The sequence below is a fragment of the Coregonus clupeaformis genome, chromosome 28 (assembly GCF_020615455.1).
Source record: "Coregonus clupeaformis isolate EN_2021a chromosome 28, ASM2061545v1, whole genome shotgun sequence".
Classification (NCBI taxonomy): Eukaryota; Metazoa; Chordata; class Actinopteri; order Salmoniformes; family Salmonidae; genus Coregonus; species Coregonus clupeaformis.
In genome coordinates this window covers 11,096,088-11,115,983 of record NC_059219.1, presented here as the reverse complement: position 1 = coordinate 11,115,983, position 19,896 = coordinate 11,096,088, and the positions used below count along the sequence as shown (strand labels likewise).

The window sequence follows — 19,896 nt, the reverse complement described above, 5'->3', positions numbered from 1 at the left end:
CTAATCACAGTATTGATCAAATCTTTACTAATGCTGCAGAAATTTGTTAGAAAGCAGTATGCAAATCCATCGGATGTAGTGATCATAATATAGTAGCCATATCTAGGAAAACCAATGTTCCAAAGGCTGGGCCTAATATTGTGTATAAGAGGTCATATAAAAATTCTGTAGTGATTCCTATGTTGTTCATGTGAAGAATATTTGTTGGTCTGTGGTGTGTAATGACGAGAAACCAGACGCTGCACTTGACACATTTATGAAATTCCTTATCCCAGTTACTAATAAGCATGCACCCATTAAGAAAATGACTGTAAAAACTGTTAAATCCCTGTGGATTTATGAGGAATTGAAAAGTAAGGTTGAGAGGGATGAGGCAAAAGAGATGGCAAATAGTTCTGGCTGTACAACCGATTGGCAAATGTACTGCAAATTGAGAAATCATGTGACTAAACTGAATAAAAAGAAGAAGAAACTACACTATGAAACAAAGATAAATTACATAAAGAATTAAAGTAAAAAGCTTTGGAGCACCTTAAATGAAATTTCGGGCAAAAAGGCAAACTCCGCTCCATCATTCATTGAATCAGATGGCTCATTCATCACAAAACCCACTGATATTGCCAACTACTTTAATGATTTTTTCATTGGCAAGATTAGCAAACTTAGGCATGACATGACAACAACAAACGCTGAAACTACACACCCAAGTATATCTGACCAAATTATGAAAAACAAGCATTGTAATTTTGAATTCCGTAAAGTAAGTGTGGAAGAGGTGGAAAAAGTATTATTGTCGATCAACAATGACAAGCCACCGGGGTCTGACAACTTGGATGGAAAATTACTGAGGATAATAGCGGGCGATATTGCCACTCCTATTTGCCATATCTTCAATTTAAGCCTACTAGAAAGTGTGTGCCCTCAGGCCTGGAGGGAAGCAAAAGTTATTCCCCTACTTAAGAATAGTAAAGCCCACTTAACTGGCTCAAATAGCCAACCAATCAGCCTGTTACCAACCCTTAGTAAACGTTTGGGAAAAATGGTGTTTGACCAGATAAAATGCTATTTCACAGTAAACAAATTAACAACAGACTTTCAGCACGCTTTTAGGGAAGGACATTCAATAAGCACAGCATTTACACAAATGACTGATGATTGGCTGAGAGAAATTGATGATTAAAAATATTGTGGGGGCTGTTTTGTTAGACTTCAGTACGGCTTTTGACATTATCTATCATAGTCTGTTGCTGGAAAAACGTATGTGTTATGGCTTTACACCTCCTGCTATATTGTGGATAAAGAGTTACCTGTCTAACAGAACACAGAGGGGGTTCTTTAATGGAAGCCTCTCCAACAAAATCCAGGTAGAATCAGGAATTCCGCAGGGCCGCTGTCTAGGCCTCTTACTTTTTTCAATCTTTACTAACGACATGCCACTGGCTTTGAGTAAAGCCAGTGTCTATGTATGCGGATGACTCAACACTATACAGGTCAGCTACCACAGCGACTGAAATGACAGCAACACTTAACAAAGAGCTGCAGTTAGTTTCAGAATGGGTGGCAAGGAATAAGTTAGTCCTAAATATTTCTAAAACTAAAAGCATTGTATTTGGGACAAATCATTTACTAAACCCTAAATCTTGTAATGAATAATGTGGAAATGGAGCAAGTTGAGGAGACTAAATTGCTTGGAGTAACCCTGGATTGTAAACTGTCATGGTCAAAACATATTGATACAACAGTAGCTAGGATGGGGAGAAGTCTGTCTATAATAAAGCGCTGATCTGCATTCTTAACAGCACTATCAACAAGGCAGGTCCTACAGGCCCTAGTTTTGTTGCACCTGGACTACTGTTCAGTAATGTGGTCAGGTGCCACAAAGAGGGACTTTGGAAAATTGCAATTGGTTCAGAACAGGGCAGCACGGCTGGCCCTTGGATGTACACAGAGAGATAACATTAATAATATGCAGGTCAATCTCTCCTGGCTCAAAGTGGAGGAGAGATTGACTTCATCACTACTTGTATTTGTGAGAGGTATTGACATGTTGAATGACACCCATGCATACCCCACAAGACATGCCACCAGAGGTCTCTTCACAATCCCCAAGTCAAGAACAGACAATGGGAGGGGCACAGTACTACATAGAACTCTATTCCACATTAAGTAAGTCATGCCAGCAGTAAAATTAGATTAACAAATAATAGTAAATTAATAATAAATTAAATAATAAATTAAACCTTAAACCTATGTGGCTGCTGTGTTAAACAACACATGGCTTTTTCTCTAATTCATTGATGATCAGATACTTCAGTTGTAACTGGTTCTGTTGCGCTCAATTTTTACAGTTGGTAGACAACTTTAGCACTGTTCCAAACTTAGGCTATCCTCTTTTTTAACAATAGCCTTTATAGAAATCTAAATGTCTTCGGTGCTGCAGCATGCGCTCATTGGTTGTCATGCTCTGTTGTGGTATTAAAAAATATTCAGCTTGTCTCTAGTCATACAAAATGACGAAGAATTGCATGAAATGCTTTTATTAAAGGCAATGTTTTCTCGTACTGCAAATAAGATGATAGATTCATGCAGTGCTTTTATTGTAATGGTTACAGTGCATTCGGAAAGTATTCAGATCCCTTGACTTTTTCCACATTTTGTTATGTTACAGCCTTATTCTAAAATGGATCCTCATCAATCTACACACAATACTCCATAATGACAAAGCGAAAACAGGTTTTTATAAATTTTGCAAATGTATTACACATTTAAAAAAAGAAATACCTTATTTACATAAGTATTCAGATCCTTTGCTATTAGACTCGAAATTAAACTCAGGTGCATCATTGAGATGTTTTTACAACTTGATTGCAGTCCACCTGTGTATTCTGTGTTGTTACAACATTCAACCCACATAATGCATAGTGCATTTTATGTTTAAAAAAAAGTACCGAAACTGAACCTACCTCAAAAAGAACTAATCGCTCAACACAACTCCATACAGGGCAGACTAGGAAAAAGGCACAACCTGGCGCACATGCGCTCCATACAGGGCACATTTGACGTCATCACGACGACTAGGGGGCAGTGTGTTCAGAACAACGACAAAAACTGTATACCAAAAAATATAAAACTATGCCACCACAAAAAAAGGGCACTTGGCGAGTGGGAGGCCAAAGGGGCAGGTGTTCTGGCACAGTTGGACCCCTATCTGTGCACGTGCCTGCAAATCAGTGTTGGCAAAGAATCTGTAGTCTATGCTTTTGATGCACCAGGTTTCTTTTCAGCACCTGGGTGTATGGACAGCTCCCCTCCTGGTCGATTTTCGAGGAAAGCACTGACAGTACTGGGAAAGAGTGGTCTGTTGAACTGCTCTGTAGCTGCTGAGCCTATTTCACCAGCTTCGGAGCCCGACAAGGATTGGACATTGGATCATTTGGGAAACTCCCATGGATATTGAGATATACAAAAAGAAAACAGAGTGAAAAAAAAGTGGATCAACTGAAACGCTGAAATGGGCTACAGTCAAATTGTTGTAGGCCTACTTTAGAGACAAATCCGTAATTTTGGTTTTCAATTATCTTTGATGCTGCGGCAACTGAAGATAATACAGATATTTCAATGCATGACGGTTTAGCTGATCAATTGGAATAGACACCATTGTATCGGAGAGAAAGTGTGCTTTTTGGCATATAGAGAGGAATGCGCGCATTCCACGTGAGTTGAGCTTTAAACAAGGTAAGAGTGAGCATGGTCCTGTAATATATCTCACTGCATGTCGTCATTATGTGATGGACAGATGACTAGCCTACATAAACGCGCTGTAGGATCAATTTGAATAACTGTTGTATAGCCTACATTATAGTGGCATAACAATCAATAAATATTCCAATTTGTTAAAGGACTATATGGGACTAACCATAAATAGAATAAAATATTCCATAACCCTGCATATCTACGCTTCTTGTCCAGTTACTCCATGAAAACAACCAAATGTCCCAAGATATAAAGGCAAAACTTTACAAATATATAGGTCTTATACTTTCATTTTTTACCTTCCATTTTCAATATATAGGTCTTATACTTTCATTTTTTACCTTCCATTTTCAAAGTTTGGGTAAAAGGTTTTCGCCTCACTTAAAGTGTATAATCCAGATTGCTGCAGTTTCCGAATCGACCGGGATGTTTTCCCTTGCACACAAGCCAAAATAGCAAAGGCAGTGACGCCAACCGAAATGTGTCTTCTGCATTTAACCCAACCCCTTTGAATCTGATAGGTGCGGGGTGCTGCCTTATGACGTTCACGGCGCCTGGGGAGCAGTTGTTGTTGGGGGTTAACTGCCTTGCTCAAGGGTAGAACGGAACGGGGTTTAGATATAGGACTTATATTACCGCCGCTTTGCGTTGACGCCAAAAAATAATTCATGAATGTACACCGTGAACCCTGCTTGAAGTCCCCAGTAGGCTACTGGTGTATGACTGGGATGATCGATTTACTGCGTGATACTTGATCCCAATGTCCTACAGACACATTCGCGTGCCTGTGCCAGGGATTCTTCAGTGGATGGGAGAACAATCACAGCCACTAAAAATAACTCACATAATTTTATTACGTGGTTAACACCTATGCCAGCTGCAATGTATGGGATATTTTACACTGCAAGAGCATTTTGAATATGTTAACATATTGAGAGGAGACAGAGTGAGGATCAGTGTTGAAATACTTAATTAATGTGAGCAAGATGGTGAGAGAGAAAGTGTGTGTGTGTGTGTGTGTGTGCGTGTGTGTGCGTGTGTGTGTGGCATAGGAAAGGCTTAATTAATGTTGAATTAATTAAAGTGAGATGGTGAGAGAGACAAAGCAAAAGAGAGAGGGAGTGTGTGTGTGGCATATGACACACACACACTTGTCCAAGGTCATCTAAACTGAAAGGGTGATACGGTTGGGTATTCAAAATCAGGGAGATAAAGAGAAAGGTTGTCTTTGTCCTGCTACTTTAAGTGCAGTGTTGTGTCAATGTTCTCAGCATCAGTACTGGGGCCATCAGGATCTGATGGTGGGCCGAATAGAGACGAGTCGTGGTCAGAGGAGGCTGAAAAGTATTCAATCTAATGTGGCTTTCCCTGTGTTACAAACCAATAACAAACACCATCTCTGCATATGAGTCATTACAAATGACAATGCCCTTTGTAGAAGATGTATAAACTACATTAGTCCCCAGGGTAGGCTGACAAACGAAATTAGCTAATGAGGAATCCGTTGCACCAGCCGGCGTTTTCGGCACATTCTGGTATGACATTTCTCTCTGGCGGAGAGCAGAAGTCTCCCTGTCCCAATGTCCCTGCTGTAGAAACACATGAGCTTTCTTATTTTTCTTTAGTATTCACAGGGCAATGTCTTTGGAAAGTGTTTTGACAGCTCTGGAGTGGGGTAAGGTCAGGCTCTGCAGTCCTCTACATCGACTTTTAAGCCAATAGTCAGAAGGCAGAAGGCACATGTAGCCCAAACAACAGCCTCTGCCCCCAAGCGTTCAACCCACTGGCTTTTTGTGTTTCCAGGTTCAGTGTCATTCCATCTTACTCTAGGTGAATAGCACGTGTTTGAGTACTCGTTGATAATGTTTTGACGGTTGTTGATTGATGTTTAAATCTACTGCACTTGCTAAGATAAGATTTATAGTCACTGTGACATACTATCTGATCATTTTATCTAATTTGATATTATGCTGTAAAATCAAATTAATGATGATGAATACATATCATAATCCTACTTTCAACCTTAATACCTCTGATACAGTGGCTTGTGAAAGTATTCACCCCCTTGGCATTTTTCCTATTTTGTTGCCTTACAACCTGGAATTAAAATGGATTTTTGGGGGTTTGTATCATTTGATTTACACAACATGCCTACCACTTTGAAGATACAACATATTTGTATTGTGACACAAACAAGAAATAAAACAAAAAAACTGAAAACTTGAGTGTGCATAACTATTCACCCCCCCAAAGTCAATACTTTGTAGAGCCACCTTTTGCAGCAATTACAGCTGCAAGTCTCTTGGGGTATGTCGCAATAAGCTTGGCACATCTAGCCACTGGGATTTTTTCCCATTCTTCAAGGCAAAACTGCTCCAGCTACTTCATGTTGGATGGGTTCTGCTGGTGTACAGCAATCTTTAAGTCATACCACAGATTCTCAATTGGATTGAGGTCTGGGCTTTGACTAGGCCATTCCAAGACATTTAAATGTTTCCCCTTAAACCACTAGAATGTTGCTTTAGCAGTATGCTTAGGGTCATTGTCCTGCTGGAAGGTGAACCTCCATCCCAGTCTCAAATCTCTGGAAGACTGAAACAGGTTTCCCTCAAGAATTTCCCTGTATATAGCGCCATCCATCATTCCTTCAATTCTGACCAGTTTCCCAGTCCCTGCCAATGAAAAACATCCCCACAGCATGATGCTGCCACCACCATGCTTCACTGTGGGGATGGTGTTCTCGGGGTGATGAGAGGTGTTGGGTTTGCGCCAGACATAGCGTTTTCCTTGATGGCCAAAAAGCTCAATTTTAGTCTCATCTGACCAGAGTACCTTCTTTCATATGTTTGGGGATTCTCCCACATGCCTTTTGGCAAACACCAACCGTGTTTGCTTATTTTTTTCTTTAAGCAATGGCTTTTTTCTGGCCACTCTTCCGTAAAGCCCAGCTCTGTGGAGTGTAAGGCTTAAAGTGGTCCTATGGACAGATACTCCAATCTCCACTGTGCTTTGCAGCTCCTTCAGGGTTATCTTTGGTCTCTTTGTTGCCTCTCTGATTAATGCCCTCCTTGCCTGGTCCATGAGTTTTGGTGGGCGGCCCTCTCTTGGCAGGTTTGTTGTGGTGCCATATTCTTTCCATTTTTTAATAATGATTTTAATGGTGCTCCGTGGGATGTTCAAAGTTTCTGATATTTTTTAAATAACCCAACCCTGATCTGTACTTCTCCACAACTTTGTCCCTGACCTGTTTGGAGAGCTCCTTGGTCTTGGTGGTGCCCCTTGCTTAGTGGTGTTGCAGACTCTGGGGCCTTTCAGAACAGGTGTATATATACTGAGATCATGTGACAGATCATGTGACATTTAGATTGCACACAGGTGGACTTTATTTAACTAATTATGTGACTTCTGAAGGTAATTGGTTGCACCAGATCTTATTTAGGGGCTTCATAGCATAGGGGGTGAATACATATGCACTCACCACTTTTCCATTATTAATTTTTTAGAATTCTTTGAAACAAGTTATTTTTTTAATTTCACTTCACCAATTTGGACTATTAGGTGTATGTCCATTACATGAAATCAAAATCCATTTAAATTACAGGTTGTAATGCAACAAAATAGGAAAAATGCAAAGGGGGTTGAATACTTTTGCAAGGCACTGTATGTGTGTGATATACATGAAGTCCTCCTGGATCAGCCTCTCACTTTGAGGCTTTGTCATTACACTTTGATGTGCAAAGACATCTCTCTCCCCCACTATGGTCCATGCTGTACTGTACGTCACTGTGCCGTTATGAATCACAGTCCACAAACAGTGCACACAATGATGCTTTAGGGCACCAATTGCAGTCCTCTGAGGCTAGGATGCAACACAGGCCAGGTTATTGTGCTCTGTGTGTGTGCTGATTGCATTGGCCATAAAGAGGTATAAAAAAGATCCATCATGGTCAGAGTCAACACGGTTATTTACTGGTAGGTAGGCCTCTATTACAACCCCATTGGGGTCACAGAATCGGATCAGGTTGGATCACTGTTTTCTTCCAAAGTAATGATTGCAATGCTTCTCACCAACACTACAGCCTATTTGAAACAGCAGGTCCTTTATTGCTTATTGAGCATAGGATTTAATGTCTGTTTTTTCAGTACAGTGCATTTATCCCAAGTCCAATTCCACACAGAGCATTCCATTCAAACATACATCCTATGTACATTTCCTCACAAACATCTGTCGTGAAAAGTACAGTAGCATCTATATGGCCTTTTACCTGGTGTTCAAGACTTCAGATAAATATGTTACACTGGGCAAGAGTTTAGCTGACATGCCAAACCTGTGTCTAGCCAACAGAATAGAGGGATATTTGGGAGGCCAACTAGAGCCATAAAAACAGCAGTTATGAGTGGGGAAGATGCAGTGCTGGTGCGATTACTGTGTGAGTTATACTGCAGAGGTTTGTTATTAGCAGGGGGAGGCTGCCTCGTGTCTCATTAGTGAGAAACAGTGTGTTGAATACCCATACATCTCCACTGGCCTTCTGTGTATAGTTGAGCAATAACAGGCAGCGTCATATTCTGATTACCAAGAGATCACAATATGTCACTCTGCGATTCTGTCAGCGGGATAATTGTTTATCATCTTGATGCCATTGCCCACCATGCACAAACTGGTTGAATAAATGTTGTTTCAACTTAATTTGTCAACGTATTGTGATGTGGAATCTGCGTGGAAAATCATCAGCTGTTGTTTTGAGGGTGACATTTCTGCCTCCGGATTATGTCATCATGGTAACCAAATTTAAACATAGACAACCTTTGTGTAAAATATGTTGAATTTTTACCTTTAAAACAACGTCAGATCTTCAATGTAAAAAACACTATCAGAAAAAAAACAATAGGCTGGGCAGCACCTCCTTCTGGAGAATCTACCCTTTGGTCTCCCATCCAGGGTTTTTAGGTTTTAACCAAACCCAGCCCTGCTTAGCTATGATATTTGTCACTGAGTATTACCAATGTGCTATCGTGAGAATTATTGGTGGGAGATCTCCACTTAAAACTAAATAGATTCACTGTTGCTATCGAAGTCATTCCAAAGGGTAGGTTTAACAGAGCAAATTAAATGTGACCATACTTTATCACTCATATACAGTGGGGGAAAAAAGTATTTAGTCAGCCACCAATTGTGCAAGTTCTCCCACTTAAAAAGATGAGAGAGGCCTGTAATTTTCATCATAGGTACACATCAACTATGACAGACAAAATGAGATTTTTTTTCTCCAGAAAATCACATTGTAGGGATTTTTAATGAATTTATTTGCAAATTATGGTGGAAAATAAGTATTTGGTCAATAACAAAAGTTTCTCAATACTTTGTTATATACCCTTTGTTGGCAATGACACAGGTCAAACGTTTTCTGTAAGTCTTCACAAGGTTTTCACACACTGTTGCTGGTATTTTGGCCCATTCCTCCATGAAGATCTCCTCTAGAGCAGTGATGTTTTGGGGCTGTCGCTGGGCAACACAGACTTTCAACTCCCTCCAAAGATTTTCTATGGAGTTGAGATCTGGAGACTGGCTAGGCCACTCCAGGACCTTGAAATGCTTCTTACGAAGCCACTCCTTCGTTGTCCGGGCGGTGTGTTTGGGATCATTGTCATGCTGAAAGACCCAACCACGTTTCATCTTCAATGCCCTTGCTGATGGAAGGAGGTTTTCACTCAAAATCTCACGATACATGGCCCCATTCATTCTTTCCTTTACACGGATCAGTCGTCCTGGTCCCTTTGCAGAAAAACAGCCCCAAAGCATGATGTTTCCACCCCCATGCTTCACAGTAGGTATGGTGTTCTTTGGATGCAACTCAGCATTCTTTGTCCTCCAAACACGACGAGTTGAGTTTTTACCAAAAAAGTTCTATTTTGGTTTCATCTGACCATATGACATTCTCCCAATCCTCTTCTGGATCATCCAAATGCACTCTAGCAAACTTCAGACGGGCCTGGACATGTACTGGCTTAAGCAGGGGGACACATCTGGCACTGCAGGATTTGAGTCCCTGGCGGCGTAGTGTGTTACTGATGGTAGGCTTTGTTACTTTGGTCCCAGCTCTCTGCAGGTCATTCACTAGGTCCCCCCGTGTAGTTCTGGGATTTTTGCTCACCGTTCTTGTGATCATTTTGACCCCACAGGGTGAGATCTTGCGTGGAGCCCCAGATCGAGGGAGATTATCAGTGGTCTTGTATGTCTTCCATTTCCTAATAATTGCTCCCACAGTTGATTTCTTCAAACCAAGCTGCTTACCTATTGCAGATTCAGTCTTCCCAGCCTGGTGCAGGTCTACAATTTTGTTTCTGGTGTCCTTTGACAGCTCTTTGGTCTTGGCTATAGTGGAGTTTGGAGTGTGACTGTTTGAGGTAGTGGACAGGTGTCTTTTATACTGATAACAAGTTCAAACAGGTGCCATTAATACAGGTAACGAGTGGAGGACAGAGGAGCCTCTTAAAGAAGAAGTTACAGGTCTGTGAGAGCCAGAAATCTTGCTTGTTTGAAGGTGACCAAATACTTATTTCCCACCATAATTTGCAAATAAATTCATTAAAAATCCTACAATGTGATTTTCTGGTTTTCTTTTTCTCATTTTGTCTGTCATAGTTTACGTGTACCTATGATGAAAATTACAGGCCTCTCTCATCTTTTAAAGTGGGAGAACTTGCACAATTGGTGGCTGACTAAATACTTTTTTCCCCCACTGTAACATCAATGATGCTATTTAGGCCTGTATAGCATTTTCAAAGTCATCAACAGCTATTGTTTAAATTAAACCCAGAATTCAACAAAAAATTGAAAATACAAACTTTGTTTAAAGTGCATTTAAAGTATGATTTGATTTAGTCTTATTCTTTAACGTCGATTTTTTTATTGAGATGGAGACGTGAATCCAACATATCAATTATTAATTTGTAGACAAACTGGAATTAAAGCCAGACTAAGTCAGTGGCACAGATGGAACTATCCAAGCAGAATATACATCTCCTTCAAATGTTGATATTTGGTTGCATTGACAACCAAAAACAATTCAATATCACTTTTGAAATACAATAAATTGCCTATTAACTTGTCCAAAGGTTAACAAATTATATGTTGGATTCACGTCTCCAACTCAACCAAAAATATAAATTAAAGAATCGGATTAAGACAGTGGCTTAGATCTAACTATCCAAGCAGTATATACATCTCCTTTAAATGTTGATATTTGGTTGCGTTGTCAACCAAACAGAATTTAATATTACTTTTGTAATACAGTAAATAGCCTAAGGTTTAGGCTATCTTGCAAACTAATGTTACATTCAACCTTAAAATTTGTAAAACGTCCATTGGCACATTTTGAGGTTATTGTAACTATACATTTCTTCTTATGTAATCAAATAAAGCATGCATGTTAAAGATAGTATGCGTAGCACGTTGCAGGTCTATGGAGATCTTCACAATTGCTGTAACAATCTGCACAGAATCTCGAACGGCATTAATGTATTCTCAACTGCAATACAGGTCATTTGGTTTTCTATTAGATTAATTAAACACAGTGATAACACATTAAACAAAATATCTGACACTGTATTCCCATTTTAACTTTGCTGTGCTTTTAGATGGTTGAAAGCGCAGTGATAGACATTTGGGTGACAATTAATCCAAAAATCAGACATTGTTTTTCCATTGGAATTTGGTTGTGCTTTTAGATGGTTGAAAGCATAGTGATAACACATTGGCAATTCAACCATCTGTTTGAGTGGGTGAATATGTTGTAATCTCATTGATCAACGTCTCAACCAAATATTACCACATTTTCCACGTTGAAATATCATGGTGTGCCCAGTGGGTACGCTTCTCTCTGATGAGTTGTTTGGTGGACTAAATGATGAAATTAAAAACAACCATCTTGATGTAGTGTATGCTGTTTATTCAGTCGCCTGAAGTCTTATTTTACATTAATAATCACTTATCCTATCCAGAGCAACATAGAATAACTGACGGCGCATAAAAACTTTTATGTGTATATGATAATAATGTATGTAATGACGATAATGACATACATGTTTTACTTTGTAATCTACAGTCATTCATATAACCCTTTTCTTTTCCAACCCAGGATGTCTGGCAACCTGTCCCTCCTGAGGCCTACATTAGCGGGTGCCACCGGATCAATGCAACCTGCCCTCTCAAACATGTCCCAGTTTCCCCCTCTGGTTGACTGGGAGGCGCCCACCTTCACCCGAGCCGCCCAATTCCGTGTCTGCGCCACCTTAATCCTCTTCCTATTTGCTGCCTGCAGCAACCTTGCGTTATTGGTCAGTGTGTGCCGGGGGCGTGGCCGGCGCCTGGCTTCTCACCTGCGACCACTCATCATGAGCCTGGCTACCGCCGACCTGATGATGACCTTTGTGGTGATGCCACTGGACGCCATTTGGAACATCACGGTGCAGTGGTATGGCGGAGACGCCATGTGTAAGATGCTGTGCTTCCTCAAGCTGTTTGCCATGCACTCGTCAGCCTTCATTCTGGTGGTGGTCAGTCTGGACAGGCACCACGCCATCCTGCACCCGCTGGACTCACTCAACTCCCACCACAGGAACAAGAGGATGCTGGGTTTGGCCTGGGGCCTTAGCGTGCTTCTGGCCTTACCACAGGTGAGTTAAAACCCAGGTAGCCTTGTTTACTATAAATAGTGTGGCACACCAAGAACTTCAAGGTAAATTCCTGTAAAAGGTTAAAGTGATTTTGTTCATTCCTGATATGTTGTTGAGATGACGTGTTCATGCCAAGTGCAGCTCTAGCTGTGGGTTTGTCAAGGCACTTAGACATTTATATTTACATTTTAGTAATTTAGCAGATGCTTTTATCCAAAGCTACTTAGAGTAAGTGCATTAACCTTAAGATAGCTAGTTGAGGGACTACCGAATGGTGCAGCGGTCTAAGGCACTACATCACATTGTAGCGGCGTCACTACAGCCTGCTGTTCGATCCCAGGCTGTGTCCTTACCGGCCGTGACCGGGGGTCCCATATGGCGGCGCACAATTGGCCAGTGTAATCCGGGTTAGGGGAGGGTTTGGCTGGGGGGCTTTACTTGGCTCATTGTGCTCTAGCGACTCCTTGTGGCGGGCCGGGCGCCTGCAGGCTGACTTTGGTCGTCAGTTGAACAGTGTTTCCTCTGACACATTGGTGCAGCTGGCTTCCGGGCTAAGTGAGCGGGTGTTAAGAAGCGCGGTTTGGCGGGTCATGTTTCGGAGGACGCATGACTCGACCTTCGCCTCTCCCAAGCCCGTTGGGGAGTTGCAGTGATGAGACAAGATCGTAATCACAAAAAAAATAAGATAGCTTATCACAGTTGTAGTAAGTACATTTTTACTCAATACAGTAGTTAACAGCAAATTCAGTGCTAGTAGGAAAAGACAAGTGCAATTCATTTTTTATTTTTTGGGTTGAGGGGGAGAGACTAAGATGTCTTATTTAAGATATTATTTGAAGAGACAGGGTTTCAGTTGTTTTCGGAAGATGGGGAGGGACTCTGCTGTCCTAGCTTCAGGGGGAAGCTCGTTCCACAATTGGGGTGCCAGGACAGAGAAGAGCTTTGACTGGGCTGAGCGGGAGTGTAGACATAATCAATCAGTTTGCACAGATGTTTCAAGTACCAGTTCACACTCTCGACCCAGTGGATGATGGGAGATGACAGGGGAAAGGATGGCTGAGGTCACCATTTGTGACAGATACTAAATTAATCTGGTAAAGGTCAAGCGTACATCTAATACACACACATACACACACAGTGACTAACGAGGAGGCATTACCTACGATTCTGTTCCTGCATGGTGTGCTGTACTCAACTGTCATCTCATCCAGAAACTGAAACAACTCTTTGCCTACTGTACACACATACTGATGGACCTAGCTGGGGATTTAATGAATTTAGGCTGGGGATCTCCATGGCTCTTTGGCAATGTGTTCCTTGGATCAAAAACACAATCCTGTGAAAAATGCTTTCCTGAAAAACAAAAACAGTGCATTAAGGATTATGTGAAAGCGATAGTTAATGGTGCACTGGTCTGTGAGGACAGCTGGTGTAGAGTGAAATGTGGATGGATGAGTTCATTGATTTGCTTTGACAGGGAAATCAAATATTTCCTCAGAACTTCACAGTGGTTTATGCCTTGTAATATAATCTTTTTTTAATTAAGAGAAGAAAAAAAACATGCCCCACAGTGTGATCTTGAATATGTTTTGGGCTACAACCAATTCAAGATCACACTGCGGGGCATCTTTTTGTCCTGTAAAAAAAAAATATATATATACTGTATATAAGTCATCTGATTTATAATGTAGCCTAAGGAAATACACTATACAGTACATAGCTTAATGTAGTTAGGATTGTTCTTGGGTATATTCCTGCACAGTATGTGAAATGGTTTCAAAGAATAATGGCATACTACTGCACCACAACTTCAAAATAGTCCAGGCTTCTCTACATTGTTTGGATGACTTACTTCAAGCAGCAGAGTGACTGCGCTTGAAGGGGGGAGAGTGTCAGGGTGTGGGACGGGATGTTGAAAGGGGGGGAAATGGCATGCGTCCCTCATGAGGATAGATTTATGAATCTGAGGAGACAAATAAGCCTAATTTGCGGTCAGAGTGGCGCTGGGGCTGCTGTGAGTTTTATCAGTGCACCTGCTGCTAGGCGAGTGATTCACCACAGAGCATGAGTATCTTGAACGTCTCGCCTCAGGCTCTTCCCCTGTAATTTAATTTTCAGGGCTGCAGAGTGCAGAGGGGCGTGACAGGATTTACGTATCAGTGCCGCACCGTCAGAGGTCCCACGTAATCACCGCCCGTATGCAGCAGAGGGGCAAGGACAAGGGGGTAGATAGACAGATAGGGATATGCCTTCTGGACTCTTCCTGGAAATGAGGAGGCATTTCAGCGAAAAAATCTTTAAATTCCTAGCATGCTGATATTAGTTAGTTCATTGTGCCCCCCAGAGTGTGAAATGTGATTATATTACTGAGAATTAGGAAAGTGCAACATCAGCCGGGGAAGGAGGGAGATGTCGTAAAAGCAAGTATTTAAACACGGAAAACAATCAAATGTTTTGTTAATACATAGGGAATTGGAAAACAAGTAAAACTGCATTGGTGCAAAAAACTAACACAACTCTGCCCCCAACTCAGATTGGATACAATTATAAAATTGTAAACCATAAATCAATTCAATATTTATATATGTCTGTCATGGTGATTTATGTCCCCAAATCATTTTGAAAGCCATTTCAGAATATGGATCCACCTTGAAAGTTATTGTGACAAGCATTCAATAAAATGCTACTGACCACTGCATTAATTCATCAGAAAAGACTGCAGACATGACTCAGCCACTGCATTTTCTCATTAAACCACCCCTTTCTGGCCAGTGCTCGGGCACAAAATAGCAGCCAAGACCTCAACAGAGTGTTATACTTTGAAGGCAGATTAAATTATCCCCAACACAACCTAAAGTAGTACTGTAGTAGCCGAGTGTATACCTGTGTGAAAGGTACTACTGTATTTACAGTAGGTGGATTGTCATACATCTTAGATGTTGTGGTTGTTGTTACTCATTGACTTCCTGTTCCCCAGCTGTTCATCTTCCGGGCCATCAAGGCCGAGGGCGTAGACTTCACCCAGTGTGTAACCCATGGCAGTTTCAAAGAGCGATGGCAGGAGACGGTCTACAACATGTTCTACTTCGTCACTCTCTACGTGTTCCCGCTGCTGGTCATGAGCTTCTGCTACACACGCATCCTCATTGAGATCAATCAGCAACTCCACAGGAACAAAGGTACAAGCTAGCTATTCCAATCTGGCAACCACAATACTTGCATGGCCAAAATGGCAACCTCAGGAGGCCTATATGCTGTTCCAACATTAATTATACATTGACAATGTTTAGGAGAGATATGATAGCTGCATTAGCTTTAGGATGCTACTAACCAGTGCCATACTTTTCCAGCTGGCGAGTCCTGCCTGAGACGCAGTGGTACAGACATGATCCCCAAAGCACGAATGAAGACTCTAAAGATGACCATCATCATCGTGATGTCCTTCGTGGTCTGCTGGACGCCCTACTACCTCCTGGGTATCTGGTACTGGTTCCAGCCGGAGATGCTGCAGGTCACGCCTGAATACATCCACCACGCCCTGTTTGTCTTCGGCAACCTGAACACATGTTTTGACCCGGTCATCTATGGCTTCTACACGCCCTCGTTCCGGGCCGACCTGGCCATGTGCTGGTGCTATAGGAGAAGGGACATTGATATGTCGCCCAGGTCTCTGGACCGCCTGTCCGCCCACCAGGGCCCCCACAGCGGAGAGCAGGACTCTGACGCCCCCAGTGTGGACCAGACCAAAGAGACTGGAGGTGACGGTAGATGACTGGTGCTGACAGTAAGTACATCTGTAAGTTCGGAGGGCTGAGGGAGAGCAGACCTGGAAATGAGCGGTACTAAGGAGTATGTAGACTGACTTACTCATTCTGTCAGGTGAAGACAGTGACAGGCTAAACAGCACCACCAAAATGTCTCCCCTCTGACTGTACGCCCATCTTTGACATTTTGAGGACATTGTTGAAGCATGGGAAGAGGCACTTGAATTAGGGGCCAAGCCCAACCTGAGACAAAACTTTTATGGAAGCCAAGGGTTGAAGGGATCAAATCCTTCAGGATTACTTTACCCAGAAAAGACACGTGTTTTCTGGGCCTAATCTACAGCATTAAGCACCATGGCTAAGGAAGTTCAGAGGTAGCCTTCGGAGCCACCCTGATCTTGCGAGCTTACATGAATGGTTCGTTGTATCCAAGAGGTCCAGAGGGAGGCAGAACAGAATCAACTGGGCTGCAACAGGTTTCTGCCAACTTTGGATATCCAGTTATACAGCAACAGTTAAGCACATGCCATTCTATTTCAATTACTATAAAATGGAAAGGCAAACTAATTTTAAGCGCCGTTCCACAACTTTCTACAAACCATTAAAACCCTTGGGTGTCCCCTGATATATACACCATGCTGCTTATGTCACACTGCCTGCTGTCTGCCTACAGATTGCTTTTCCATGCAACACTGTGTCCTTACAATGCCAGGCTGCATGAGATGATCTCCATAGCCACAAATCACTATACAGAACTATCAAATTACAAAACAATGTACAGATGCAGTAGGTGGTACAATAAAATGGTTGGCCGTTTCACTCGAAAGACAACAGTCCAGAGGACTGTCACATTCAGTGCATGTCATGGAGAAAAACATAATTTTGTATTGTACTTACTATTCATGCATTCACCTCAGCCATTCAGGTTTGAAAACCGAAGCACAACTACAGTATATTATAATACACTGAGTGTACAAAACATTAGGAACACCTTCCTAATATTGAGTTGCACGCCCTTTTGTCCTCAGAACAGCCTCAATTGGTCAGGGCATGGACTCTACAAGGTTTCGAAAGCGTTCCACAGGGATGTTGGCCCATGTTGACTCCAATGCTTCCCACAGTTGTGTTAAATTGGCTGGTAGTGGATCTCTACTCCGAATAGCTCATTCCATCTCATCCCACAGATGCTCAATTGGAGTGAGATCTGGTGACTGGGCAGGCCACTGCAGTAAGCTGAATTCACTGTCATGTTCGTGGAACCATTCCTTGACAATCCTAGCCTTGTGGCATGGGGCATAATCCTGCTGAAAAACTCCACTCGCAGATGGATACACTGCTGTCATGAAGGGATACACCTGATTGGCAATGATGTTAAGATATCCTGTGGCATTCAAATGTTGCTCCACTTTTATCAAGGGGCCCAATGTGTGCCATGAAAACATACCCCACACCAACACCAGCCTGCAATGTTCACACGCGGCATGATGGATGTATGTACTTGTTTGGTTTTCTCTATACCCTAGTCCTCCCATCAGCATGAAACAGCAGGAACTGGGATTCATCAGACCAGGCAATGTTTTTCCAATTCTCCAGTGTCCAGTGTTTTCGTTCCTTAGCCCACTGCAATCGCAGTTTCTTTGGGCACCAGTCTTTGGGCACCAGTCGTTGGGCACCAATGTTGTACTGAACTGTCAGTTGACTAACAGTAGCCAGTCTGTTTCTCTGCACAATTCATGTCAGCCTCTGTCCTCTTTCATCAATTACATGTTTTCGACCACTGGCCTGCCATTGACTGGATGTCCTTTGTGTGGTGGACCATTCTTGATACACACGAGAGAGAAACTATTGAGCGTGCAAAACCCAGCAGCGTTGCAGTTCTTGACACACTCAAACTGGTGCCCCTGGCACCTAATAATGTACCCCATTAAAAGGCACTTAAATATTTTGTCTTGCCCATTCACCCTCTGAATGGTACACAATCCATGTCTCAGTTGTCTTAAGGCTTAAAAACCATTATTTAACCTATCTGTTCCCCTTCATCTACACTGATTGAAGAAGATTTAACAGGTGATATCAATAAGGGATCATAGCTGTCACCTGGATTCACCTGGTCAGTCTATGTCATGGAAATAGCAGTGTTTTGTACACTAGGTGTATATGGCAACAGAGTGCAGACAGGTGGAATCAATAATGCATCAAGCCCATTCATCTTACCATTGTGCTAAAGGGGTCAAGAAGATACTTGTTAGTAGGGTCACAAGTAGTGGGCTAAGCCAGTCATTACGCTATATACAAATCAATTCTCCTGACCATTCTCCTGTAGCTACAGTAAACTCTGAGGCTTGAGGCAGCCACATTGATAGAGTCATGTAATGTTCCGAATATCATATACTCAGAGGTATGAATTCACTTAGGGGTTGTTCCATCCCACTAAAATCTGTATATTCCTGAGCCGGTAAGAGTTCTAATAAAGGGAGAGTACGATTTGTGGATTTGCCTTGAACCTTGTGGGGAAAAACAGACATTTATCAAATTATACAAATGTTGACACATAATTGTTTTTACCCACTTCAAGTAACAGACATTGTTTATGAAGCAGGGTAGCAAGATAAAGCAAGATAACAAGGTATAGAAATGTGTTTAGAATAACTACACAATGCATGTCTGTGTAAAGCATTGGAATTATTGTGATGTTCAGTGTACAGTATTTGCTGTTTACTGTTGTTCGGAATTCACAGGGTTATAAAGTAACAGGATTGACAATAACAAGGTTGACGACTTCATCTTAAATCAGCCAGAAATCCCCGTGTGATAGAGGGAATGGAAGCTTGTGTGTGTTCAACAGGGAGTGGCAATTGAATGCAAGCTTTAAAAAATAAATACTTTTTTTTGTTAAAACCTTTCTAGCCTTTCTGTCTATGGGTAACAGGTTGACGTGTTATGCTCGACCCACTCAGTTTCCCACCACAAAACACCAGAAAATGCCCACCAGCTCACCTGCTTTTACACTGATTTGACTATTAATGTTCAATGTTCCACTATATTAAAATGAGAGTTCAGTTCACATAACAGGGTTGACGTTAAAATGAGGCACATACTGTAAATGAATCACTAATCACATTAAATAAATAATAATCTTCAGGAACAAAATAACTAGGGCTTTACAATGATCGTGAAAACTTGGAGAAGTTTGGGGTTAAGTGGGTTAAAATCTCCCAGATGTCACAGAAGATGCACAGAGGGACTTGTCAAAAGTCTTTATTGATATAAAAAATCAGATTTATTGAATTCTCGATGTGGTCTGTATTAATGAATCGTATCATGAATAATCACCCTGAAAATAGATAAAGGGAGAGAGAGAGAAGGAGGAGGAGGAAACCAGCGTTAACTACACTGAACAAAAATATAAATGCAACATGTAAAGTGTTGGTCCCATGTTTCATGAGCTGAAATACAGGAGTATTTCTGTCTGTAATAAAGCCCTTTTGAGGAGAAAAACTCATTCTGATTGGCTGGGCCTGGCTCCCCAGTGGGTGGGCCTGGCTACGAAGTGGGTAGATCTATGCCCTCCAAGGCCCACCCATGGCTGTGCCCCTGCCCAGTCATGTGAAATCCATAGATTAGTGCCTAATGAATTTATTTCAATTGACTGAATTCCTTATATGAACTGTAACTCAGTAAAATATTAGAAATTGTTGCA

General features: G+C 41.8%; 1 protein-coding gene across 2 annotated transcripts; it reads left to right on the top strand.

Annotated features, from left to right (window-relative positions):
- The first annotated feature begins 3,177 nt into the window (after positions 1 to 3,177).
- On the top strand, positions 3,178 to 17,212 carry LOC121570099 (gonadotropin-releasing hormone II receptor-like). 2 transcript variants are annotated; one of them, XM_041881585.2, is made up of 4 exons: positions 3,178 to 3,735; positions 11,895 to 12,432; positions 15,410 to 15,611; positions 15,783 to 17,212. In XM_041881585.2, the coding sequence occupies exons 2-4, from the start codon at positions 11,896 to 11,898 to the stop codon at positions 16,202 to 16,204; spliced, it is 1,161 nt and encodes a 386-aa protein (XP_041737519.1). In that variant the 5' UTR covers positions 3,178 to 3,735; position 11,895; the 3' UTR covers positions 16,205 to 17,212. The 2 variants fall into 2 exon arrangements, with proteins under 2 accessions (XP_041737519.1, XP_045064314.1); XM_045208379.1 differs by lacking the exon at positions 3,178 to 3,735 and having other exon boundaries at positions 11,803 to 12,432.
- The last annotated feature ends 2,684 nt before the right edge of the window (positions 17,213 to 19,896 follow it).

What these genes read in the sequence shown, in the direction of transcription:
- LOC121570099 (XM_045208379.1), top strand. Translation starts at nt 11,803, where the DNA reads ATGATAATAATGTATGTAATGACGATAATGACATACATGTTTTACTTT. An exon ending in TGCTTCTGGCCTTACCACAG is followed by an intron (nt 12,433 to 15,409) that starts GTGAGTTAAAAC and finishes CCTGTTCCCCAG; the next exon opens with CTGTTCATCTTCCGGGCCAT. An exon ending in GCAACTCCACAGGAACAAAG is followed by an intron (nt 15,612 to 15,782) that starts GTACAAGCTAGC and finishes ATACTTTTCCAG; the next exon opens with CTGGCGAGTCCTGCCTGAGA.